At 51.3% G+C, this 25,629-nt stretch overlaps 7 protein-coding genes across 7 annotated transcripts; 3 read left to right on the top strand and 4 right to left on the bottom strand.

The window, feature by feature from the left end:
• Positions 1–159: 159 nt before the first annotated feature.
• Positions 160–930, top strand: T069G_02844 (fatty acid hydroxylase superfamily domain-containing protein; the record flags this gene model as incomplete). The annotated part of the gene is made up of 1 exon (XM_056170054.1): positions 160–930. One exon carries the CDS (start codon positions 160–162, stop codon positions 928–930), a length of 771 nt encoding a protein of 256 aa, XP_056030946.1.
• Positions 931–1,454: 524 nt separating this feature from the next.
• T069G_02845 (protein kinase domain-containing protein) lies at positions 1,455–6,369 on the bottom strand (the record flags this gene model as incomplete). Its single annotated transcript, XM_056170055.1, has 8 exons — positions 1,455–1,584; positions 1,643–3,113; positions 3,264–3,488; positions 3,690–4,701; positions 4,771–5,024; positions 5,079–5,290; positions 5,345–5,517; positions 5,572–6,369. 8 exons carry the CDS (start codon positions 6,367–6,369, stop codon positions 1,455–1,457), a joined length of 4,275 nt encoding a protein of 1,424 aa, XP_056030947.1.
• Positions 6,370–9,568: 3,199 nt separating this feature from the next.
• Positions 9,569–10,548, top strand: T069G_02846 (nmrA-like family domain-containing protein; the record flags this gene model as incomplete). The annotated part of the gene is made up of 2 exons (XM_056170056.1): positions 9,569–9,823; positions 9,892–10,548. 2 exons carry the CDS (start codon positions 9,569–9,571, stop codon positions 10,546–10,548), a joined length of 912 nt encoding a protein of 303 aa, XP_056030948.1.
• A 2,012-nt stretch (positions 10,549–12,560) lies between these two features.
• Positions 12,561–14,290, bottom strand: T069G_02847 (methyltransferase domain-containing protein; the record flags this gene model as incomplete). Its single annotated transcript, XM_056170057.1, has 10 exons — positions 12,561–12,676; positions 12,736–12,752; positions 12,835–13,254; positions 13,329–13,469; positions 13,524–13,561; positions 13,633–13,676; positions 13,735–13,878; positions 13,980–14,088; positions 14,147–14,179; positions 14,273–14,290. 10 exons carry the CDS (start codon positions 14,288–14,290, stop codon positions 12,561–12,563), a joined length of 1,080 nt encoding a protein of 359 aa, XP_056030949.1.
• Positions 14,291–19,055: 4,765 nt separating this feature from the next.
• Positions 19,056–20,276, bottom strand: T069G_02848 (ribosomal subunit 39S domain-containing protein; the record flags this gene model as incomplete). Its single annotated transcript, XM_056170058.1, has 2 exons — positions 19,056–19,382; positions 19,458–20,276. 2 exons carry the CDS (start codon positions 20,274–20,276, stop codon positions 19,056–19,058), a joined length of 1,146 nt encoding a protein of 381 aa, XP_056030950.1.
• A 331-nt stretch (positions 20,277–20,607) lies between these two features.
• Positions 20,608–21,129, top strand: T069G_02849 (uncharacterized protein; the record flags this gene model as incomplete). The annotated part of the gene is made up of 2 exons (XM_056170059.1): positions 20,608–20,671; positions 20,735–21,129. The coding sequence occupies 2 exons, from the start codon at positions 20,608–20,610 to the stop codon at positions 21,127–21,129; spliced, it is 459 nt and encodes a 152-aa protein (XP_056030951.1).
• Positions 21,130–21,554: 425 nt separating this feature from the next.
• Positions 21,555–22,956, bottom strand: T069G_02850 (DAHP synthetase I family domain-containing protein; the record flags this gene model as incomplete). The annotated part of the gene is made up of 3 exons (XM_056170060.1): positions 21,555–21,862; positions 21,925–22,704; positions 22,914–22,956. 3 exons carry the CDS (start codon positions 22,954–22,956, stop codon positions 21,555–21,557), a joined length of 1,131 nt encoding a protein of 376 aa, XP_056030952.1.
• Positions 22,957–25,629: the final 2,673 nt, after the last annotated feature.

Genomic DNA, 25,629 nt, shown 5'->3' on the forward strand with positions numbered 1-25,629 from the left:
TATAAAATAGCAAGTCGGTTGCCACTCACCATCCACATTATATCTATCCTTGAGTGATTCTATTTTTCTCATGAGAGCCCTTTTTTGAATCCCGAGAACCTTGCTTCTCAAAATACCCCGCCAAATCTTGCTGTTTCTTGCAAAATCTCCGTTGTGGCCATGACCGTCCTCAACACCGCACAAGCCCTCTGGGCCCGCCTCGTAGCAACCCACGATCCCCATACCATAGACTTCGTCGGCACTCTCATCATCCAATTCATCTTCTGGTGGATCCCCTGCATTCTCTTCGTCTCCCTCGACTCCATCGCACCCTCCTTCTCCGCGAAACACAAAATCCAACCAGCCCCCAAACAACCCTCCCCCAACGACATCGTCCACTCCGTCCTCGTCTGCATCCGCAACCAAGTCATCGTCTTCGCCCTCCACGCCGCCCTCCTCTACGCCTCCTCCATCAAGGGCCAGCCCCCCAAAATCAGAGTCGACGCGCGCTTCCCCACGGCCCAGGAGTTCACCTACCACCTCGCCGTCAGCGTGCTCGCCCGCGAGGTCCTCTTCTACACCTCCCACCGCATCTTCCACTGGCGCCCGCTGTACAGGCGCTTCCACAAGACGCACCACAAGTTCACCGCCCCCGTGGCTTTCTCCTCGCAGTATGCCCACCCAGTGGAACATCTCATGGCAAACGTCCTGCCCATCTTGCTGCCGCCGCTGGTGTTAGGGTCCCATATCCTGACCATGTGGGTGTTTGTGGCTTTTCAGCTCATCGAGACATCGACGGTGCACAGCGGATACGACTTCTTTGCGGGAGCAGCTAGAAAGCATGATAGACACCACGAACGCTTCGAGGTGTATTATGGCGGAATCGGGCTCCTAGACTACGTATTTGGGACGGATGAAAGAGAGGGCCCTAGGAGAGATAAAAAAGAATGAGCAGGGGCATTTTGCTTCCTCAATATGCCTTCGTAATAAATCATTTGGCATATTGTTTGCGTTTTCCTGTATATAGCTCTCTTCAAAGTGAAACATTAAAGTAAAGTGTTGCTTCATGGCATCCTTCACAGCCTTGTGGTAAACACAATAATCACGTATTGCACGCTTGGACAAGTAAAACAAACTCTGCTCTGTATCAGCTAGTTTGCAAAAGGAAAAAAAGAAAAAGCAAAGAAGAACTGCCAACCAAAGCCCAAAGGCTCACCGAAAGAGTATATCATTTCTGAGTAATCATCTCATCGCGGCGTCGGTCGCCAGCAACCGCAAACACAGGAAGCAAACGCCGTTATCCCAAACCATGGGCGCCATCCTGACCGTGCTCTTCTTGATACAATGGTTAATCCAAAAAGTTAAGCGTAACCTTAATATACAACGCGAATGTCCTTAAATTTATCAAAACAGGATGGAGGACAAGAGGCCATTCCCACCCGACTACCCTTAACCTAAACCCCTGCACACGTTATTTAGGCCGACTTATACGTCTCCTTAATCTTCGTATACAAGACGGTATCGTAAAAGTTATAGTGAGAGTCCAACTCGCAGAACGGATGTTGCGAAAGAAGCACGTCGGCTGTTGGCCGATCAAATGGATTCCTGCGCTCCTTGTTAGCATGTTGTCTCTGCCGCAGAGAATCCCCTCTTCAGAACTTACACTTGGAAGCAGTCCATCATAAACGCTACTGCGAGGTGGCCTATGGTCTCCTGGATGTCTTCGGGGATCGGGGGCGTCTCTCCGTTTGCAATCTTGTAGATGGCTCCGACGGCTTCCTCTTTGCTCCACGGCCGCCGTCCTGCAAACATCTCTAACACGACGCATCCCAAGCTCCAAATGTCCACCTTGGCACTGTACCCTTCATTTTGTGACCGAATAACCTCGGGTGCCATCCAGAATACGGATCCCTGCATGTTGTTTGATTTGTCGTTGCCGTAGATATTATCCGTCTTCTTGGAAATACCGAAATCGCTAATCTTACACGTCCCATCGAGATCCAGTAGAATGTTGTCCGCCTTCAAGTCTCGGTGCAAAATACCTTCTCGGTGGAGATATGCCAGCCCAGATAATGTCTGCCGTGTAAGAGATGAAACAACTGATTCTTCAAACTTGCCGTGTTTGCGTAGGCATGAGCCGATGCTTCCACCAGGAATATATTCTAGGAAGATGCTAATGCTTGTTTCCTTTCGCTCGCACCCCAGGTATTGTACGATGTTGACGTGGTCTAAATGTTGCATCGTGTCGATCTCGTGATCCAGAGCGGCTACGAGTTCTTTCATCTTACTCTTGTCTCCTCCCGCCGCTTTGGGGTTGACTTCGACTTCCTTGACGGCCAAGAATTCACCCGTCGTGGCATTCATACCCAGGTAAACGCGTCCATAAGTACCTTTGCCGATGAGCTGGCCCTTGAACCACCTGAATGTCGTCTGTCGCTTGGGCAAAGTATCTTGTGGGATGTCGCGCGGGAACACCATACCGCCGCGCTGGTCTGGCCGAATCTGCACAATGTTTGCGTTGAACATCTTGGTGCTCTTTCGGCGCATGATTCCAGTAGTAGTGGCGTTGCCCGAGTTGTGCGGCGCGTGTGTGAATCGCTTGTTGGCTTCATGAGCACCCCGAGCAACCTCACGGATGGACTTCATACGCCCAAGACCGCCAGATCGCCTCATGCTCTTTTGAGCCACTGTTTGTATGGATGGGCGACGGTCCAGGGCCTTCAAAGTCGATTCGTCAGAGCCAAGCGTATCCCCTCCGTCATAAACAGATTGGCTAGAAGATGCGACAGCGGGAGGAGGGTTAATATTATCTTGATACATGGCGGGGGCTTGAACAGGAGGAGGCACAGTCTGCTGTGGCGACTCCTCAACTTCAGGGATCGGAGAAGTTGTCATCTCGGCTGAGACGCTGTCCTCAAGAACAGGCTCATCGAGGTCGTAATTCGGGAAGAAATCGTCGAGGTTGTTGAGCAAATCATCGGTGGGAGGTCGGTTAGCCCACACATCCTTCTCAATAAACGACTTGCGGCGGCCAAGTTTGACTTCCTTGTCAGACTCCCAGGTTTCTGAGCCGGGGGTTCCAGGAGTTCGACGGGAACCATTTCCGGTCCTGGACCAATCGTCTGTGTTTTCACCTGTGGATTTAGGAGAGGTGAATGAGACTGAGAGAGTTTTGCTCTTCGGCCGCGAAGTATTCACAGTCAGGCTGGGCTTCTGTGCATGTCCAGGCCTGCCACTTGGCTCTTTGCCCTTTCCTCTACCGGCGAGCGGAATAGCAAACAAACCATCGTCAGAATCATCGTCGCTATCATTGGCAGGCAGCTGGCGGCCTTGGGCAGAAGAGGGCTGCTGGGTAGCAGGTGGTTGGGTAAATTGGACGTCTGTATCAGTAAAGTCCAGGTCTGGGCCGGGGGATTTCAGGTTGGTAGGGGGTGGGGAGGACGGGTTTGCCATGGGCGGCGGCCGGGTTGAACTGGGGCTGAGCTCCGTAGGGGACGGCGGCCGTTGCCCTATCATGTTGAATTTAGTAATTGATTCATCATTGCTTAATACTGAAGCTGCCAAAGGGGGCGAAGGGGCAGGTGAATAGTCAGGCACAACAAAAGACATGTTTCCCGGACTCCAAGTAAGAGTTTTGGGAGAGCCCGAGCCAGGACTGGGCCTGGCCGAGCTAGGTTCACGAAAATTAACAATAGACATAGCTTTCTTACCTTGCGGCAGCTGCTGCAAGCCGTTGCTGGCTGCGATCGGTTGTGTTGCAACTCTGTTGGGCGACACTCCACGCGGCCCGTTGGCCGTTGATTGTCCGATAGCCCCCAGATTTCTGCCCATGCCAACCAACGCCGCGCCTACAAAGCCACCCATGCCCGCGGGAGGTATATTGAACTTTTGTTGTGGCGGCCTTTTACCACTCTCCGACGCCTCCGTTTCAGGCGACCCAGCGGAAGGCAGAGGGTATCGTGGCGTTGCATGACCTTCAGCAACGTTGCCGTTCATGTGCCGTCCTGTCTTCTTGCTGAGTGAGTTCGCCTTGATCAGTGTTGCGGATGGATCACTTGGCGGTGCCGGTGGTCGTCGTTGGGGCAGGAGGTGTTCAGGCTTTCTGTCTTCATACGGCGACATTCGAGGCTGGTCGAAATCAACATTCCTACCCACAATACCAAAACCTACAACGGATTCAGGCGGCACAATCGGGCTCTCCTTCATCTGAGCCTGTTTTTTCTTTGCAAGGTATTCGCGCTGCTTCCTTGCCATCTCAGCCCTGTACTCGCTCGCCTCTTGAGCCAAGGTACTCTCATCCACCTTTTCCGACGTTAGCGTGTTTGATCGAGACGTAGGCGGGGACGAGCTAGATCTCTGGCGTCCATTGAGACGTGCATAGGCCTCTGCATCTATTCCTGGCGGGATGGCATCCGGCGACAGCAGCGTTGGCACTTCACTGCTCAGACTGGGAGTTAGTGCGTTATGTGAAGTAACAAAAAACTTGAGCGTCCCCGCAGAATCAGCCTTTACTCGCTTGGTGGTTAGAAGCTTTTGATCATCCAGAGGCTCAGTGTGTTCAAACTGGCCCAGTTCGGTAGTATATATGAATGAACTCTCAATGTCGGGAAGGCCGAGGTTCAAGCAGATAGCTTGACGAATATCCGCGGCAGTCTCCGCCTCCGTGATATCACACATGCGGTAGTTCCAGTAATCCATAGTGGCCAAGACGAATATTCTGCCCTGGGTGGCATGATGTTTTGGTCTGTACTGTGAAGTGATGCTGGATGTGTCCAAGTGGGCGTCACTCGCATCAGACCCATGAGTTGCCGTCGACACGGGCTTATAGAGTGCCGCTGGTGAAGTGGGGGAGTCGAGATCATCCGGCGAAGGAAAGGCGCCATCAACTTGCTGGCGCTTTTTCCTGGAGAGGAAACTAAGGAAACTCTTGTTGTCTTTGGCAGATGAAGGAGATTCCGCATGCTTGTTAGAGTAGCCGTCTTGACTTCTCGACGCGGACATTAATTCCGCCAAGCTCATGCCTCGATTCATTAGCCCAATTGCCTCTGGCGGAATTCCCGATCCATATATCGCGGCGTTGGATGCGGCTGAATCCGTACTATTCCTTGAACGATGGGTAAACTTGGATGAGCTTGGTGATGACGAGAGAATAGGAGTTGTGGCCGAGTGGAAGAGCGTGGGCTGAGGGGCCGGGCTGCCACCTGGGCTGGCCGCATGTTCAGCAGAAGGACTCTGACGTCCGAGTTCAAGGCCCTTTAAAACTGCTCTATGGTTCGCATCAGTGCCGTTTGCAGGTGGCATCGTTGTCGATCTGGTTTGAGAAAATCTTCGTGCGGCTATGGAGTTGGGAGGCACTATGGGAGACTCGATGTTGTCGGCGGCATCTGAGCCAGCAGTAGGAAGATTAGAAGGTTGGCTGGAAGCTGTAGATTCCTTCCGGCTGTGAGCAGGGACGGCTTTGGAAGCTTCGACGGGGCGGCCGGTAACGACACTCCTAATTAACCTCCGCATACGCTTTCCCTCTTCTCTCTCTCTCGGCTGATCCCACCCCGTTCCGCTGTTCGTACACTCCTGTGCCAATCGAGGATATACCCGCTGATGCATCATACCAAAGTTTCCACGACCGCCGTGAGCACTGCCCAGTTCTAAGAACTGCGCGCCATACAGATTCAGAGATCTGAACGTCTCTTGCCAGTCCTTGGAGAACTGGTTCTGTGCCAACCATAGCAGGACCTTGTCCAGCGGCCACTGGGCTGCTATTTCGGGAGGGATGGTGCTTGGCGCTGTAGCGGTTGTCGGTGCATTCGGTGCGTTTGGCCCCTTGGCCTGATTTCCTCCCATATACGCTTGCTGTTGCCTTTCATCCATTGACATCATGGTGCCAGTATCCGTGCCGCCTTGCGCCCACGAAGTTTGCGGTTCCTCTCGACCGAACGCCGGTATACCCACACCTTCGCCATATGTGTCCCCCGTTGGTATATACGTCGCGCTCATGGCATCGGTCTGGCGCGGAGGAGGAGGCATGGCCATTGCCTGCATCGCGGCGTGAAATTTATTAGGGTTATAGGGCTGGTGCTGGTTTGTTGGAGGCGGCGGAGGCACGGCGTAGCTCGGGCGACCATCATACAGACGGCCAAAGTTGCCGTGCCAGTTTGGAGTCTGCATCATGCCGCCTCCGGGGGGAGGGCCTGGCGGCGGCGGGATCATGACACCTTGGGCTTGCCCAGGCACAGCAGCATATCGAATCGGTGGGGGAGGCGGCACCATCATGTTCATCTGAGGCCCGACCATAGAAGGCGCCATGGCTGGAGGAGGTGGAGGAGGAGGAGGCACCTGGAAGGGCCTCGTGGGATCGTTGCCCGAGACATGGCGTTGGCTGCCCTGATACATGGTCACCAGCGAGAGAGGAGGACGATTGCTTCTCGAAGATGGTTGACAGTGAGCAGCTCAGTCTCGCTCGGGGAAGCGATCGCGGCCGTCGCAGGCCACGGTCGATGTCTGGCAAGCGGCGCAGGGAATGTGGTGTTTGCAAACAGACCAAGGTCGAGGATATCCGTCGTCGTAAACAGAGCCGTTCTCGAGATTGTGGTCGACGTTGTTGGTCCCAGGTTCTTATCGGACTTGGCAAAAGGGCTCGGCGCTAAGCTGCGGCAGCTGGTCTCGGTATGGCCACAGCCAGCAGGCGCCGGCGTCCTGCAAAACGGTCGAGCGCGCGAAAGATGGATGAAGCTCGGGAGCACAGTCTGTGGTACGTCAGTGGCAGAGGTCCGAGTTTTTGGCCAAACATGAGCCGATGGTGGAACAAGGATGGATGCTGTACCTGTCGAAGCTTCAAAACATGAAAGGTGTGGATTCATGGAACGGTTACGGGATTAGTGGCTGGGGCTTGGTGGACCTGTGCTAGCACTGCCAGCTGGAAGCCCGAGCCCTTCTATCACCAACGTGCTGCCTGTAGATGGGATTGAAATGTTTGCCAGCACCCCAACTCTGCCAGCCAGCATTCCATTTCACATGCAAGTTTTCAACTAGGTACATGAGTGATGGATAATGATGCCAGCAGAAACTACCTTTAGAGGATTATAGCTGTAGTAGCAGATACTATGGAGGTTAAAACATCGATGTTCCCTTTGTCAAAAAACAGCACGCACGAGCACTGCCTCGCGATGGAGGTTAGCGGTGCTCCAGCGGGTGCTTGCTAGCGCCCACCTGCAGAGTTTGGCCCCTCCTCAACCCCTGCCAGCCCCTGCAGCCCCCCGTAGCGTCGCCGCAGTGGCCAATGAGCGGCGCTGCTGCAATCGGGCTTGGCCAAGATACGGACACAATCCTCAATGCGACATGGCGATATGGAATGGATTCTATGGAGTCGATTCCTCTGGCCGTAATTTACGAGCAAACATTTGATGCAATACCAAAGCTCGAGTCCTGTGCCGGACGGAACAGCAAGCTACTGTACAGCTTCTCGTCTTGTTGCTCTGAAAGACGCCACATCGTGCAATTGACTTCAAGGCTCCGATTGCGACGGAAACGTTGCAGCAACCAGCCTATCGGCTGTCGTGCCACCAGCTCGAAAATGTTTATTCGTGTTCTTATATTGTCATCTCCACCGACGCCTTGAAGTATCGTATCGCCGAGCCAATAGAAGAAAAGCCTATGCGTGCCAGATACGAGTAACATACAGTCAGCTTTCATTGTACACGTATCAAATTGGGCTGTTACAGGGACCGCTGATTGCGAGGCAGCCCGGCTTCACCACCAGGGAGTACATGTACGTACTCACCTGCAACCATATTGCCGGCTTCAAGATTGTCTGCAGGGGAATTACGACGCGGGGCTGCGATCCGTCTTAGGCGCATGGATTGGATTCTATTTATTGCCGACGGTGGTATTAATAGCATCCTTGTGCATACATCAACATCAAAGTACATGTACCATGATACCAAAGTCCTATCCTCACCTGATGTCACCACAAGGATATTTTTTCCAATAGCTTGCTGATTGATATAAATTTAACAGCTAAACGAAGAGCAGGGATATTCTTTTGACACCTCAACGGTTTTTCTTAGCATCAGCACTATTTCTCGCCTCCGACCATTGCGATTGCCGGTAACGAAGATACTAAAGTTTGTATGGATATGGGTGTATTTCACGCTCTCATTTGAGCTCCGACAAAGGAATCAGTCAGTGCCCGTACATATATATGTGACCTACCATCATGATCCTCTTCTCCGTTAGCCACGGCCGAGTCGAGCAATATTGTCAAATTGCTTACCGTCCCGCCCTTCGGCAGCCTTTAGTAGCGGTCCAGTGTTGTGCATATCCCATGACCCATCTCCTAGGGCTGACAGACCCGTCTCGGAGCTCATCCCCTCCGGGAGCTGGCTAATTTAGAGTGCATATCCTCCAACGAATGACGGCATGGCCATTGACTCCATGCAAGCAGGAATTAACTGAGGTAGGCTGGGGAACATCCCTGCAGGGGGCCGATACTCGTACTTGAATTCTGTGTTCTTCTTTTTTTCTTCCAAAAATTTCAGATATACTAGTGGATAAATGTGGCTACATAAAACATAGGGAAAACCATCGACGTTTGATACAAACCATGCGTTCAAAAGCTATTTTAATAGAGAATAGATTGTGAAAGGTAATAGAAGTGAGCTGTTATAGATTTAACTTTGCTTCTTCAGTCGTTGGTCTCAGAATGTCCCTTTCAAAAAAAAAATGCGGATGACGTTAAAAAAGGGGGACAAGGAGTATCTTACACTACATGTATTCATGAATTTCATACCACTATAGTATTATCGAAATACGCAATGATACGCAGGTTGAAGCGAAGAATTATATCAGTCATGGTTTAGATTTCTTATTAGGAGACAAATAGTCAAGCTGCCACTAGCATTCTCGCAATGTTATACCAGGCGGAAGTGCCTATCGGAGCAGCAGGTGTAAGCAGCGGAACTGCGAGGAGAATATCTACATTAAAAATCTCCAATATTTATTCTCTTGGAATCGATATCAAGTGTCATCATAGAAAGGAATAAGAAGAAGAAGAAGAAGAAGATATATGAGAATTTATGTCGTACCTGGTTCCTCACTTACATGAACACACTAGGTCTATCAAAAACTGTGGTATTTGGCAGAAGGAGTTGCAACCTACCTTGTCAGCGAGGCAGAAGACAAGTATACAAGTTTTAAGACGGAATGGATCTCGATAATTGATTCATTCGACCCATAAACTACACATACACCACGCCGCTCGTCAATTCAACAGCCGCGCGCTTGTTAATCGGCCTCGGCATTCTTTGCGGATGCCGAACCGCTTGATGCCCCGCCACCTGCGGAGTTACCCACCTACAATATTGCCCAATGCAGCAATCAGTCTCTTTAAGGACCAGTCAAGTTCGATTAGATGAGAATGAGTAAGTCATCTAGAATTATTCCATGGTTGAATTCGAATGTATTAAGGAGGAACTTTGTCTAGCTAATATGCATATATTTGTCCAGACATCCACGCATTGCCCAGACTTGTCCTACAGTTTCGCGGCACTTCTATCGAGGATACCAACACACCTCGTCTTCACTCAACACCGAAATGTCTCGCTCTCTTCTCATCACCGGCGCCACTGGTAAACAAGGCGGTGCCGCCATCAGAGCCCTCCTTTCCAGAAACGCGGACTTCAGACTCCTCGCCGTCACCCGTGACAAAACTTCCCGCTCGGCCCAGAAGCTCGCTAGTCTCTCTCCCAAGGTTACTCTTCTTCAAGGCGACCTCAATGACACAGATGCCATTTTTAGACATGCAAGAGATCTGAGCAATTCATCTCCATGGGGCGTCTTTAGCGTACAGGTAGGCAAACACAATACAACTTTGTATGTATGAAACGCTATGGCCACCTCACTTACACGTCAAAAAAGGTCCCCAAAATGGGTGCACGCGGTGCAGAGGTTGAGCAAGCCCAAGGAATATCTCTCGTCGACTCGGCTCTCAAAGATGGTGTAAAGCATTTTGTGTACTCCTCTGTCGACCGTCATGGAGACAAGTCCATCAATAACCCAACCAACATCCCTCACTTCCTCAGCAAGCACAACATCGAACACCATCTCATCAACTCCACCAAGTCAAAGGATGCAATGTCCTGGACGATTCTCAGGCCCGTGGCATTCATGGAAAATCTCGACGGTGGTTTCGTGGGCAAGTTGTTTGCCACCGCCATAAAGGCGAGACTCTCGCAGAAGCCTCTCCAGCTCATTGCCACAGAGGACATTGGCAAAGTTGCAGCCGAGGCCTTTCTTCGTCCGGAGGAATACAAAGGGAAAGCGATCTCACTAGCCGGAGATGAAGTCAATTATCACCAATTGGCTGAAATCTTTCGCGAAAAGACTGGAGCTGAAGTACCCGTCACTTGGAATATCTTGGCGAGATTGCTCCTAGCTTCCTCCAAGGAGATGGGTACCATGTTTTCATTCTTTGAAAAGGAGGGATATGCTGCGGATATCGAGGCGCTGAGGAGACAGTACCCAGAACTGAAAGATGTGAGGACATGGCTCGAAACCAGCCCATATATGAAGTGAGTTTCGGGGCGTCGACTGGACCAATTACATCACACGAGCATATATAATGCATATATATGTGCCAGGCTAGGGTGCATTTACTTGCTGAAGCGAGTCGACTTGTCACTTGTGAGGCATCACCCGCATAACGGCCTAATTTCGAATCCTTCCAATGACGCATTTCCTTGGGTATTTCGATAAATCACCACTCTGCTAGCTTCCAGATCTCAAAAAATAAATTACATCTAAATCTGAATCTCAGATTGACTTTCCAATGGGCAGGGATGCTCCCCTGACAACCAGGCTCCAATAACCGAGATCACGAAATGTGAAACTACCACTACTTTCATGTCATCTCCGAATATAATTGGTGTTTAAGATCTCCAAACGACATGATAATCGCCAGCGAAACCAAGAAGAAGAAGCCGTGCTCGCCTTCCATCTGATTCACTACATCAAGGCAATCCAAGCTCATAAACGCACTTGTCAATCCTTCAACACCAAGGTAGTTCAACTCCCCTACACATATACACACCAATATCTGGCGAAAAGGCTCAAATTAAACCCCATCACTTCATTTACCTTCTACATCAAGTCCTCATCAGTGTCATCCAGGTCCTCATTCCCCCCTTCAGTCATCCACATATCCAGCAAGCCTCGCCCACCCCCTCCCAGGTCATGGCATTCCTCCGCCGCCCCCAAGAACACAGCCTCTTACGGCATCCTCCAATCCATCAGAGTCGTTCTCCGGGCTTCGCCCTCAATCTCATCCCACGCCATGCTTTCCAGCAAAAAACTTTTGACGATGGGAAGCTCTCCTTGCATCAAGAGTAAGCATCACAGGTCATGAAACTAGGACGAGTTTCCCCATGGGGATTCACGGGGTGGAGGATTCATTTGGTTTTTGGCACAGGGAGCTGGATGTCGAAGTTGGATGTCGACACAGGGGCTCTGGGATGATTTCGTTTCTGGACTAATATGATAAAACATATATTCCAAGGCCGTCAATTTGGGGGCAGTACATCGACCCAGAATAGGTGTACTGATTGCGAGATCATACCTAGCAACGGCGGTACATGTACTTGGAGAACTACAGCTGTGCGGCTAATATTAATTCTACAGGTCTGTAATCGAGAAAGGGCTGTAAGACCGTTCGAGGTCTGAGCGTCGTGTATCCCGTTAATCATGCTCAACCCAGGCCCAAGTCTACTGTTCATGGATAATTAATGCAGAAAGCTATGTCTCAGGGCTTTCATCAGAAGTGCATTTATATGGGCTGAAGCAACAGTCATTAAGAAAGAGTACATTTGTACAGTGTAGCTAAATGTATATTCTGCTACCGATGCATGATTCGTAGTTGCTCAGAATGCTCTCGTCATACTCCTATCCAGAAATGGTCAACCATCTATACCATAAAAACGATACCGAAACATTCAAAGTAGTTGTGCGATCAAACGTCGTAATAATGCTCCTTGACCCCAATGCCCCTGCTGATTCTGCAGCTAATCATGCCAATGCAACACGCTCAAAAAGCACAAAAAAAGAGAACGCCAAGAAAATAATCCTTCCATCGTGTACATGTATCCTAAGCCACCACCTTGCCGCTCCCCTCAATAAGAATACTACCTTAATACAGACGCCCAAACTAGAACCCCAGTGAGAAAATAGCCATTGGAGAATTGATTAGTAGAAACAAGCAGCGTGTTATTCCAAATCCCATGAGCACTTTTTGGTGAGGGATATGAGCAGGGCCCCATGTAGCGGTCGGCTTTTCGTCGTCCGCGTTCTCCGGAAGTGTCCAGATGCTTTTGGTTGTCTGAGACCTCGGCGGAATTTATGGGGTGGGTAGTCAGAGTAGCGGTGGAGCGGTGAGGACGACTGATGAGTTCTCCAGTGTCAGTGCGGCCTCGCAATTCGGCGAATCGAGTGGAGGTCGTTCAAGCGTCGTGCCTTGGATATGCAAACTAGTAGTGGTCGCATGTATCGTTATACTAGTCGACTTCTCAAGCCTCATCATTCGTTATTTTCCTTCATTATTCCGCTTTCTTTCGGCCAAAGGGACATATCCAAGGGACTGATTGGCCGATATATTCTGGTGCATCAACACCCTTGCCGCCATGCCCATCGAAAGAGTCGTCGGTGAAAATCGCTAAATGGGCAGGCAAAATGTCTCAACTGATTATTGGCCTGTCGCCATCATGGGCTTACGTGCGTATACAACGTAGCTGCTAGCCGTTAGCAAATCGCTCTTTGAGCCTAAATGAAATGCGCACATTAGAAAAACTTGATCAGCATGCGTGGACTTACTAGGGCCAGTAGGCGTGGACGCCCAGATCGCGCAGCTCCTTTCGTAGCATGGCAGAAATCACCAGAATCTCCTCTTCTGACCAGCCCAGGCTCTTTTGGAATAGCCGCATCGTCAAGCCCTCCAGGTGATTCATCAAGTTGTGTTGCTCCCAGGCTCCAATGAGTTTCAAGCGCTTATCCTTGGCCCAAGGAGTGCAAGGCATCTTATACACCTCCTCTGTCACACATTCGAATCCTCGTTCCTCGAACCACTGTTTAAACCGGGTCGGATCATCCACTGGAGTACCGAATCTTTCGCATGCCGTCTTGGTTAGATTTGCCCAAGACCGAAATGTGCTATCTTCGGGCAGAGTGCCATCGTCGCATTGTAGTAATCCAGTGTGACACTGGAATTCGATCCACCCGCCAGGTTTTAGATGTCTGTAACTATTGTTAGCCCTTGGAAAGGGGAGAGTTTTTCGATAATAATATGATTCCGGGTGAATGTGCCGTACCTGTAGGCTTGGTCTATTAGTTTCGGAAAGTTTCGCACAGATAGGATGAGATCTCGAGAAAAGATGAAGTCGGCACTGTCAGCCTTCCACGTCCACGTCTGCTCGATATCGTCAAGTTCGAACTGGCAATTTGGCGGTACCCTTCACAAACTCATCAGCGTTGTTATGCTAGGTGTGGCTCTCTTTCAAACATACCATTGCGGCTGTGTAGGGGCTATATCAACACCAACAACCTAGAGAAAGGGATGTCAGTTTGAGCATTCCACATCAATCGTCAAGTATTCATCTCAGGAGCGAGTCGTACCTGTGCCCCTGGATACTCATCGGCGACCTCGACACACCATATTCCTTTAGAAAAAAATATCAGCAAGCGGCCATGCGGTAAATAGGCTTGTAGTCGAACTACCTGTACCGCATCCCAGATCCAGAATCCTCTGTGGGTTTTCGTTAATCGGTGATAGAAAACGTCGCTGTTTCAGGAGGGAAAAATATTTCTGGTGACACAGATCCATGCGGTCAAGTTCCTGGTCATCCATGGGGAGTCCATACTCTGTGCAAACAAGGTCGCATTAGTACAATACTTTTACAGCCAACGAATGACAATCGGAGAGACGCTGGTAGAAGAGGAGAGAGAAAGAAGAATATTATTACCCTCTTTCCCATACGCAGCGTAGATGCGCTGGCCTTCGCCCACAACGCCATGAAGAATAGATGAGGTGACGGAAGTTAATGAGGATTGGAAGCTTCCGATGTCGTTACCCTGGTCAAGTTAGAAGGGAATCCCGGCATGTGCAAATGATAGTCAACAAGCCACTCACCTCGTCGAAGTCATCCGGCGGTGACACCGCAGACTATGCCAAGCGCGCGTGTTAGTAGTTGACTTGACCAGCCTATTATCGCCGACGTAGCGTTGACAATAGACAGTCCAATCTCGTCGTACACACCTCATCGGGGGGGATCATTCCGGACGGCTCTGTCATAACAACTAATGAAGGCCGTCTATCGTCCATGCCAAAGCACCAATCTCGAGGCCAAGAGGCGACCCTCCGGCGAAGTGACTCTGCGCGCCAGTGGCTGGCGTCAGAGAGGTTTAAACGTCGACTTTGCAGAGATGAAGCCCGACTTTGCTCTGCTTTTCCCCCCTTTCATGAAAAGTCCAGGTCCGGTGAGCTGCAGCGGCGAAGCGTCTCGGCCAACTTGGTAAACGTGTGGGAGGGAGGGCTGGTCGCCGGTTGCAGCAGTAGTTATCAAGTTAGGCTGCACAGGGAAAGGCGACAAGCAGCTGGTGGGCAATAGTTTGGGCAATGGGGCATGCGAGGCGATGGAGTTTGTGAGAGCGTGGCGTCTTTTTTGGCTTTGGCTTTTTGGCTTTGGCTTTGGATTGGAATTTGGCTTATGTTGTTTTTCTCTGAGAGTTTTGTGTTTCTCTTGGAGTACCTTGTACTTCGTCCCCGGGCGGGATGCGGAAGGAAAGTGGCGGTCCGATATGTCCCCGGGACAGTAGAGTTTGACGCAGGAGTCGAAACGTCGTCTCAACAAGTCAGAGATGAAAAATACCGGCTATCTGTCTGAGGAAAAAGAAGATTCGAAATCTGACCCTGAAACGGAGCGGGCCGGCCTTGCTAGAAGAGGCTACAGGTGTTGAATGGCCCGGCCTCTCTCCTCTCAACCCATCCACGGGATGCTGGTGCGCAGCATAGACGAAAGAACAGCTGGAGGGCTTGGCCGAGCAAGGATGGGGCTTGCTATTGCTGAATACTACAGGTATGTGCCAGGCGCGAGAAATCATGGACGGGGGGCGAGGGCAGCGAATTCCTCTTGTGGCCGCTGCAGAATATTACCCTGGTCAAGCCCACTTCAAGGGTCCCGAAGCGGATGTCAGGATGGCCGAGTCATGTGTTAACCCGGCTTTTTGCGCCCAGGAGACGGACGAGCCAACAAATCTATCAGACAAAGAGATGTGCACAATAGGCTCTGTCGAACGATTCGAAGGGAGAGTACGGAGTAAGGAGGCGTTGCAATCCCAAGGGCACGAACAAAGGTGAGGGAGGATGAAGTACGAGTTGCGTGTCTAATATTGGGCACGCAGCAACTCGGAGCTTAGTACGGGCATATTCATCATGCCAACAACCATCCACGAGGACATGCACCTACTAATGCTCTGCTAATACAGGTACTAAGACATCGGTCCTGCGTCCATAATATGCGAGGGCTGTACCTGACCAGTACGAGTTCTCCGTTCGTTCATCGAGGTGGTATTGCCGCAGCATCGTGCCTATCACTGGCGGCGACAACCCCCCAGCCTGCATACAGGCACATACGAGTACAGCCTAGACGCATGTACGGGTTGCTCTTTTTGATGGTAAGCATGCGCACAAACATCCTACAGTAGGCAATTGCATTGTATCCGCAGCTGGAACACAAGCTTCACCACCTTGCTGGGGATAGGATAGACAGCCGCTCGGGGGTTCCATGAAAGGAGATGCCAGTCATGACAGCCTCAAGACAGGATCAAGGTGGCCCAGGCTTCGGCTGTCGATGATTGACGCAGCTAATAATACGCACGGGGGCCGAGGGATATCAATGCCATGGGAACTCCAAGGTGCTTGAGGTGAGCCATTAAGAAGTGCCGAACACCACCCTAACCCACACAGGCACAGGCACACACTAAACAGCAACCACTACAGCGAACATCAAACATCCATTGACCGTTTGGCCCTATCCCGCACCTAGTAAATTGCTGCAGACTTCCATTGATCCATTGATGCATGCTCACTCACGGTAGGGCTAGCAGGCAGCATGAGGCCAATGTGACTGGCTGGGTAAACGGGGACGGCACCCGGAAGACACAACCAACAACCAACAGCGCCTTGTTATGGCGCTCTCCAACTGGCTGACAGGGGCCCGAGCCGCTATTTTCGCTCTCCCGCCCCGCCCCGGGGCTAAAAGGCTACTAGCGTCCAGCGGGGCTTACAAGTGCTGCTCAACTTTGCGGACAATTTTAGCCACGAGAGCTCACGCGGCGGCCAACTCAACTCAAATCAACCTAATCAATGGCAACCTCGCTACTACAAACTTGGTGCAGACTTCAAACAGAGGCGTCTCGGCAATTGGCTCCTCAGCCGCCGCCGGGGAAGCAGCCGCTGCATCACCGCTGAGACGATGCCGATTCAATGACAAGCGTGGAAGCCATTCCCGACATGGGCCAATCCGGGGCAGTTCGCGGAACTGGCTCCGTATGGATTACGAGAACCGAGTCTATACGATGTTGGCAGATCATGGCAGATTCCACAAGAGCCACTCCCTAGCTTCCTTGGCCGTTAGTGCTTTGTCGTGCAACACGCACCTGGGGGGCTTTTTGCTTCGGCTGAAGAAGACGTTGGTCGACCAAACGTCGGAAGGGCCGAGTTCCAGATGCACAACCGCCCCCTCGTCTCGCCGCAATTCGGCTGCCTCGCTCTCGTTTGGTGAGCCCGGAGAGACACGCTGGATAGGCCGGGAATACAGGCCGAGAGCGGTGTACAAAAAACCAGCGCGGCTCAGGACGAGCTCGGAAGCATTACGATGTACTCGTACGGATTACGAGGTACGAATGCAGCAGTCTGCTGCGCATTCAGCAGGCATTGCGCATAATCGCCAGGCACTACCTAGTCAGGTTCCTGGGCAAGCCGTATCCAGTGATTGATATCAAAAACCTGGAGAGAACCTTTGGATCCAGCATTGCCCATGCCCTGATCGCCACGGCTCATTAGCCTTGCCTCTATCGTCCGCTGGGGCCGGCCGGGCGATGGGCAAATTGTGGGCATTTGCCCGCATCAATGGAACGTCTTGACTTTGCCTGGAGCCTTTCTTTCATTGGAGAGATTACGCGGCAAATCCCATGGCCATTACTTACTTGCACCGGCTGCATGATGAGAAGTACGATGAGAACTTATTCGCATCTACATACTACCCGTCGGCGTTCATGCAAAGCGTCAGCGCCTTGGCATAGGTCACACTCTTTACTAACATGCTCGTACAGGTCGTTACACGACGACACGCAACACAGACGCTGATGTGTATCACAGAATGCTTGGGTGCTGAGTAACAACACCACCTGTATTCTTCAAGTTGGCCGACGTCTTACTCAACTACGGGTACGATATAAAAAGATACAGGGGATGTGAGAAGACGGCCCTACCCGCGTCTCACTCGGCAGTCTGACCCTGCTGTCATCCATCGATCCCGTCGAGGAAATGGCATCAATGCCTGCCCGCGCCCGCAACAAAACCTTGTGCGAAAATGGATTGTCTGGCCGCGAATAGTGTCCACTGCCAGTTGTCTGGTCCGTCGATGGCGCGACTGTTCCCACGTGGCCTTAAATTGCCGAGACTTGTCACAGCTATGCTGTGTATGTGTCGTCGTTCTGCAAACTGAATACTCGAAGAAGCAGGTACCTGCTGCTCTCAAGCGATACTCCCACACCGCGCTCCGTATAATTCCATGTTGACACAGCTACTCGAATTGGTATCATACAAGTACTGCATGTATGCACTCGGAGAGCATCATCCATCTGCATGTGCATGCGCATGTGCTACGGCATAGCGCCGTCGCATCCGTCTCTTGATACCACCTAGCCAAAGGACGACCTAGCTGACGAATGCCTTTCGTGCCGGCTCAGCATCTTTTTCATGCGTCTTGCATGTCTGGCTGCTAAATGGCCTCGGCGTTCCCTACTGTACCTCGAGCAGGGGGTCCAACCGACCAGGACAAGCCCACGATAAGGTAGGATCAGGCGCAACATTCACTCAATTCGGAGCCCTGGCACACCATCCCTCATGCGGTACTGCCTCCATCCACTCCCCTGTGCCTGTATGTGTATGTGCAGCATCTATTGCCTGTAGGTGGTATGGAGTGCTCTTCAGGTACATGGTATTAATAAGTACTCCAGAACGAGTAATTTTGTCATGTCAGCGCCCATTACCAGAGAGACGTCTATAGATGCCAAGATTCCAAAGTTCCAGAGTGTCAGGAAGTCTTGGTACTGCCAACAATAATTCCAGCAATCACAGGTATCTTTTTTCCGCTAGCTGTCCTATTTTGAGAACATCCTCAATATCTACCCATATACTCCGGATATCAATTACGATGCTGCCCTACGAGAAACAAAGAGGAATCACAAATGCATGAGACTCGTATCATCAAACCAGTCGTAATCAAGATTCCATTGCGACGTTGGCTTGTTAAAAGTCTAAAGGCCGCTTTCTCAGCGCTGCCTGGCGCCCAGAAACCCTCAGATCTGTTTTAGATCTCATCACACGCACACATGCATACACACACACAACTCACCTCAACAAAGTGACAGCCCACTTTCATGTGATTTGATTTTGACGGCCGGGAATGCAAGGTCGCCATATTGTGCTGAGACAAATTAAAGTTCCCGAATTTGCATGACGTATCGCGGGGCCTTCTACATGTATCTTGCTGTGGTGAGGGCCCAAAGGCTGATGTGTCTTTTTCAACTGGGGTCGAATCTGGAGGGCCTTGGCTTGCCAAGCTGGATACTTGCAGGACATCTGACTCGAGCTGGACATTGCACGGGAACTATCAATGGCATGAGAATCCGGCAAGGATGGAAATGCGTGGAATCTTTCTTTTCTTTTTTCATCATTGCTGTTGTACATGCCCTATTCGTACATTCTTTTTTCCTCCCCTCCAGCCCCATATATGCGTAAAAATTCATGAGTTTTATATCTTCCCAGTCAACCAGTCCCTCTCCTTGTTTCTTGCCGCGTTTCCGTAGCCCGTCACCGGCAAGTCACGCTTCTTCAGCTCCTCCTCAATCACCTTCCAGCGTCCCACGGCAACCTCCTTGTCGATGGGGCCAATCTTCCGCTCATGTAGCTTGACGTTGGCCAGGTCATTGAAGGCGTTGCGCTTCTCGAGCATCTGGGCCAGTTTCAGCGGCTTGGGGTCTCTGGTCGCAAGGGTTAGGATGTGCTTGGCGGTGTTGGCGGCGGCGAGTTTGGCGTCTGGGATGAGGATTCCGGTGAGTTGATAGAGGCGCTTGCGGAGCTGCGTAACATACAATTAGTATAATTGCCACATATAACCATGATTTTGAACCGTCTTTCAATGGAAATGACATACCGCAAATCGTAGTGAGTCATCCAGCGCAATAGTCTTCCATGAAGAATCCCATGACTTGATCATCTCTTTTGCCTCTTCGACGGTCACAATTGTCGATGATTCGGCCTCTTGGGATTCACTCGTCAAAGCCTCCACAATCGATGAAGCGTCTCCCTTCAAAGTAGCCTTGCCATCCTGCACCTCAACCTGCACGGCCAAAGCCTGGTCCAACTCGTCCCTGGATCCTCCCTCAGACCACTTCTTCGTAGCCCATTCTGAGAAGACTCCCGTCTGCTGCAGCGCCAGTGCCTCAACAACAGCTCGTCGCAGGTGAACCTCCAGGACTTCCCTCTCCACAACCTTGTCCACGCTGCCGAATCCCTTAAAGACGCTCTCATCGCCCCAGTGTCCTGGCTGCTCCCACCATGTGTTCAACGCCCCAATCTCCTCCAGCCCTTCGGCGTCCGTAGCGGGCACATACGACGGGTCTGCAGCCTGCACCTCCTTCTCCGCCGTCGCCTCGGTCCTCCTCGCGGGCAGAGTCAGCCTGGACTCTTCCACGGCCGCGGGCGTCTTATCCTGGCGCGGCCGGCTCTCAAGCGCCTCCTCGGGTAGATTCGACTGGGCTTCGGGCTCCATCCTCTGCGTATAGGGATCAGCCGGACCGGGAGCCTCGCCCTTCCAGAGCTTTCCCCGGATCCATTCCGTGTTCTTGCTCTGCGCGGGGCCGGTCGTCGAGATGGCGCGGGCAGCGGCGAAAGAAGGTCTGGATGCGGCGCATTGTGACGGGATGGCCAATTGCAGAGACTGCAGTCTCCGCATCCTCGTTATTCGTGCCATTGGCGAAATGTGTGAAGGGAAAACGCCGTGGTTGAAATCTCCCCAGCGTCGTTCGATTAGAATTTTGATAAAGAGGTTCAAAGCGAATTGCAACTTTTCCTGATATGGGGCCACAAGTAACGGCAGCCGACAGACCAACCAGAGCGCACGATACTAGTGAAGACCCGCAATTTCGCGGCCAGCCTCGCAGCGCATCTTGGCCTTGTCTTTAAAGCTGTCTCGAAGATGCAGTAATCCCAAGACAATTTACTCGCGACAACAGCGGCGCGACCTCTCCAAACACTCTCGGTGCCTCAGCCCGCGAGTGCGATTTGCTGCATCAAGCACCGCCATGGCGCGAATCCAGTTGCTGGTGCTTCTCCTCGCTGCGCTCATTGCGCTAGCCTCCGCCTCTTGTAAGCTCCCTTGAAGGGCAACTTGTGAGAACCCGCGAGAAACTGACAGGACCGATGAACCAGCAGCGCCGAGGTTCTGCAAGTGTACATGCTTTAAGAACAGCACCATCATCCCCCTCGGCCCTCAGCACCAATCCGACCAGCGATCCCTCTACCAAGCGCCCTCCCCTCTTCAACAGCATGTCCACCGGTCGACAACGTCATCGTGCTCCGAGTGCACAAAGGCGTTTTGCCTGAGTCAGGGCATCAGTTTCTGCAAGGACGCCGAGGAGGACGACGTTGTCACCATGTGCTTCCAGCGCGACAGCAACAAGGACAAAATCATTGTCTGGGGCTTCATCTTTGGGACGACGGGGCTGCTGGGCTGGGCTGCGTTCAAGAGAGTGCTCGAATGGAGGGAGGCGCGGAACTTTGGGCTGGCGGGCGCGAATTATGCTGCGGTGGGCAGTAGTCGATAGCATACAAGTTTTGAATACGAACGACATTTTTACGATACAAACATTGGGAAGGGTTTGATGATTATGATTTGGAAACCGGCCATCTACAGGCACTAAGGAACTTGCCTTGTTGTATATCCATGGCAGGCAAGCAGTCTTTTGACACACAGTGAGGTTAGAAATCGATGCTCATATTCTAAAAAATAAGGTCGTCATAACCCGTATGGCTGAGGACGACGTATGTTTTTGTATGTCCCTTCAATGCGCCAGTTTTAATCCTTCGACTTTTGAATGCGGCTCCTTGAAACTTTTAGCTGGCCAGGAGGAAGCCAGTTGCGACTCGCGCGCAAACTTGCGGGTTGTGGAATATCAAAATCAATCAACTCTCTCTCTCGGCTTTTTCCCTCTCATCTTACATATATAGACTCTCCTCGCAAATCCAACATTTAATCCTCCTCCAAGGTGCTCACCTTGGCCTCTGTGCTAGGAGTACCTGAGTTGATCTCACGACGAGCGCGGACAGCGGAGGCAAGGTCCTCAAGAACTGTGACTGTGTTCTCCCAGTTGATGCAAGCATCAGTAATGCTGACACCGCGCTTGAGGGCGGCGGGGCCCTCGGCGGGAACCTTCTGGTTGCCCTCATTGATATTGGACTCAATCATGACACCAACGATAGATCTCTCACCCTCCCGCAGCTGTTCAGCAATGGTCGCTGCAACCTTGGGCTGGTTGTTGTGGTTCTTCTGGGAGTTGCCTGTGCTCTTGTTAGTGACTCTGGTTTACTTGCCAGCTAGCCTGCACGAGACAAAGACTTACCGTGAGAGCAGTCAATCATGATGGCCAGCTTCTGGCCCTTCTCAGTCAGCATCTTCTTGGCCGCCTGAACACTCTCCTTGTCGAAGTTGGGGCCTTTGCTTCCGCCTCTCAGGATGACGAAACCGTGCTCGTTGCCCTTGGTGCGAGTAATGGCAGCAAGACCCTGTTTTGTGACACCCATGAAGTGGTGCTTGGCGGCAGCAGCGCCAATGGCATCAATGGCGACGCCAAGGCTACCGTCTGTTCCGTTCTTGAATCCCACGGGGAAGGAAAGGCCAGAGGCAAGCTCACGGTGAAGCTGGGATTCAGTTGTTCTCGCACCAATAGCACCGACAGAGATGCAGTCTGCAAGGAACTGGGGAGAGATTGTGTCGAGCATCTCAGTGGCAATGGGCATGCCGTTGGAGGTCAGGTCAACAAAGAGCTTACGGGAAACGCGCAGGCCCTTGTTGATCTGGAAGGATGAGTCGATATCGGGGTCGTTGATCAGGCCTTTCCAGCCGACGGTTGTGCGAGGCTTCTCCAGGTAGGCGCGCATCACGATGCAGAGATCGTCGGAGAGCTTGTCGGAAAGCTGCTTGAGACGGCCAGCGTACTCGTGGGCAGCTTCGGGATCGTGGATGGAGCAAGGTCCGACGACGACTAGTAGTCTGTCATTCTGGCCCATGACAATCTTGGCAGCTTCTCTCCGGCCCTTGACGACGGTCTCGAGAGCAGTGGGAGTCATGGGGATCTCGGAGATGAGCAGAGCCGGGGGGATCAAAGGATCCTGACCCAGGACTATGGATTGTCGTTAGTGTACCATTTCTTCAGGCGCAATCACCTGGTGTATAGAGTAGATCAGTGCAGGCGGGCGAGTATTTCGCAATGGCGCAAATGGCCACCGGCGAGAACATCGGAATTGCATGTGTCACCCAGCTCAGAGTGCCGGTTGCGACACGGCTAGCTGAAGCTCGCGCAGAAGAAAGTTCCAGGATATTTATACTTACTTCTGGTATCATCGGCAATAACTGCTACGTCAACGCCAGGCATCTTGTCTGTGGTGTTGTGTGGTGTTTTGAGGGAGAAGGAGAAGGGAAGAAAAAAAGAGGAATGGAATTAGTATGATGGTGGGGTGTTTTGCGATGGCGGGGTCAGGCCAAACAAATCGCAGCGGCGCAAAGATGTCGATTGGGGTATCACGATTGCAGAGCAATGAGATCAACTTCTAGATGATTTGGTTAAAGAATATGTATTCCCGCAAGAAGAAACAGGCCTTCGAGATATAAATGCCGACGGTCCCAATGAGTCAGATCACCCTTGTATCTCGGAGAGCACCAGATGCCGGCAAAATTTCTTGGACCGGCCGTGCTTCGGAGGTGTGGATGCGCCGTGCAGACCTGCCAAAGCAGTCTCCAAAAATTTTCGAAAAAAAAGGCCACAGTTACGTCGGTTTAGCCCCAAGAGTGGTCAATTGGAGGCTTGCAATTGGCCACGGCGCGTAGTGAGCAGTTCTGCGAGTAAGGTTTTCAGTTTGGCAGCTCCACAAGTCAAAATAAATCGGCCAAGCCACAGCGACTCTGAACAGGAGCATCATCGGAGCATGTAAGATTCATGTTATTTCTGTGGTTATATACTACACTAAAACTACAGCTCCATGTTTGCTCTCCATACGGGCTTCCTGAGTGCGTAGTTGTTGCCGGCCAAGCAGTACAAGCTGACACCTTCCGCTCTAGGACGACATCTTTTTACTATTGTTGATACCATCTCGTTCATGGTGGTGAACCGCGCTTATTCTTTGTGGAATACGGGCTTCTCCGCAGCGCCCAGCGCATGAACTAGACTTATGTAGTCAAGGGACAATGCATGGCTGGATGGCATGGGGTTTTCCTTGCACCGAGATCGCCTTGGTATCTCGTACGAGTAATAAGCACCTGTAATAATCGCGGATGTCAGCTTCTTTTGTTGTCCTGGATGTAAACCTGCTTGTAGGCTTGATGAGCACATCACATTGTATTCGAGGCAACCACTTTTTGGCATTGATATTTCACGGAATATTCGTAGACGGCTGCGATAAAGTCAACCACAGCCTTTCTGCCTCTTGCACATATCGCTCGAAGCATTCCGTACCTAGTACTCTATAGTAATGTCTTCTCATAGCTACATGTGGAGTATTCCCAAGAGTTACGGCTAGGCCCTGATAGGCAAAACATCTCTTACCCTGTACAAAACAGGCTGTTCACCGGCGCATACCAGCAGCACCTTTGTATATACATTGAAGGGCAAAGAAATTCATTCTGAGCCGATGCTCAGATAGTTCTGTGAAATTGAATCTCACTGTTTTGCCAACTCTCTTAGCTTTCCAGAAACTGGCCCCGGGCATGCTGTCTTTTTGGGACAAAACAACATTCTCCTTCGAGATCACCATACTCGATCTACCAAATAAAAAGTGCTAATCACCACCTTTACTCACTTGAATTATAATTCTTTTCACATATTTCCATAGAATCTCATCATTGAAAACATCATCTGCGTTTGATTCGACAGTACAAGCGAAAAACTATGGCGAGTGATGTTGTCTCTATCCTTATATACTTCTTTAGGAACGAACATATCATCTACTCCTCTGTGGCGCAATTGGCTAGCGCGTCTGACTGTTAATCAGGAGGTTGGAAGTTCGAGCCTTCCCGGAGGAGCAATTCCTTAATTGGTGAAAACCTTGGGGGCTAATGCCCTCTTCTTTTTGCAAATTATCTCGATTTTTTTTTGTGTTCTAGCACTGAGAGTTGACACAGGGCATTAGGTAGAGCTGCTTCATGCAATCTAACAATATCTCATCACGTACTCGTAGCATCTACTATCTACGATAAGAAGCCACCTCGAATGCATGGGACGAAACGAAATGGGCTTTTGGTGTCGTCCCGGGCATGGTAGCTCATGCAGCTACACCGCTTCTATCACAGCGCATGGGTAGCGTAGCAATACCCCATTAGTTTGGCAGTGCTTGTGCATTTCGTTCTCGACTCACCTGTAAAGATAGACCCCTTTGCGAGGCAGAATCATCCATAGTAAAGCAGCGTGAACCAATGCAGCAAGGTTCTCGTTAACCATCTGACGTAAACGTGGTATGGCAACTACACAATGGCTCTTCATTACTCTATGCAGAGAAAAAGAGCAAAGTTGAGAGTTGACGACCGTTCATGGCATCAATGTAGGTAGTAAAGCAAAACATGTGCCAAGAAAACCTTCACTCTTTCCATCAGCGCTGTGGTACTCCATCTGCGGTACGACGAACATCAGAGACTTGAAGCATCAGTAACACCGCCTTTGGGCTCGTGCTTTCAGCCCTTTGGTGGAGTGCTGACTGAGCGGCTGCGCGCATCGGAATGGGGTGCAGCAGTGGGGTTAGGCAGTCAATTACAGCGTCTGTCGGCAGTACTTGGGCCAGCACCGATGCCTGCCGATGGCTTTTGTACCGAGCAAAAGGGACTTCACCTCTTCTCTGCTCTCGACATACAAAGAAGCCCCGTTGCTTTGCAACTTGCATTGCGATACTTGAGCCTTTTTTGAAGCCAATTCATCATCGCCTTGCGCCTCTACTGTTATTGCTATTCTCCTGTGCAGAAACGGCCTAGAGTTGCCGCCTCGCCCAGCCCCTTGCGCACACCGAATGATACGAGTTCCTCCCCAGCCATCTCTCGGATCGCTGTTTGCTCGCCTCATATA

Source organism: Trichoderma breve, chromosome 2 (assembly GCF_028502605.1).
Source record: "Trichoderma breve strain T069 chromosome 2, whole genome shotgun sequence".
Lineage (NCBI taxonomy): Eukaryota > Fungi > Ascomycota > Sordariomycetes > Hypocreales > Hypocreaceae > Trichoderma > Trichoderma breve.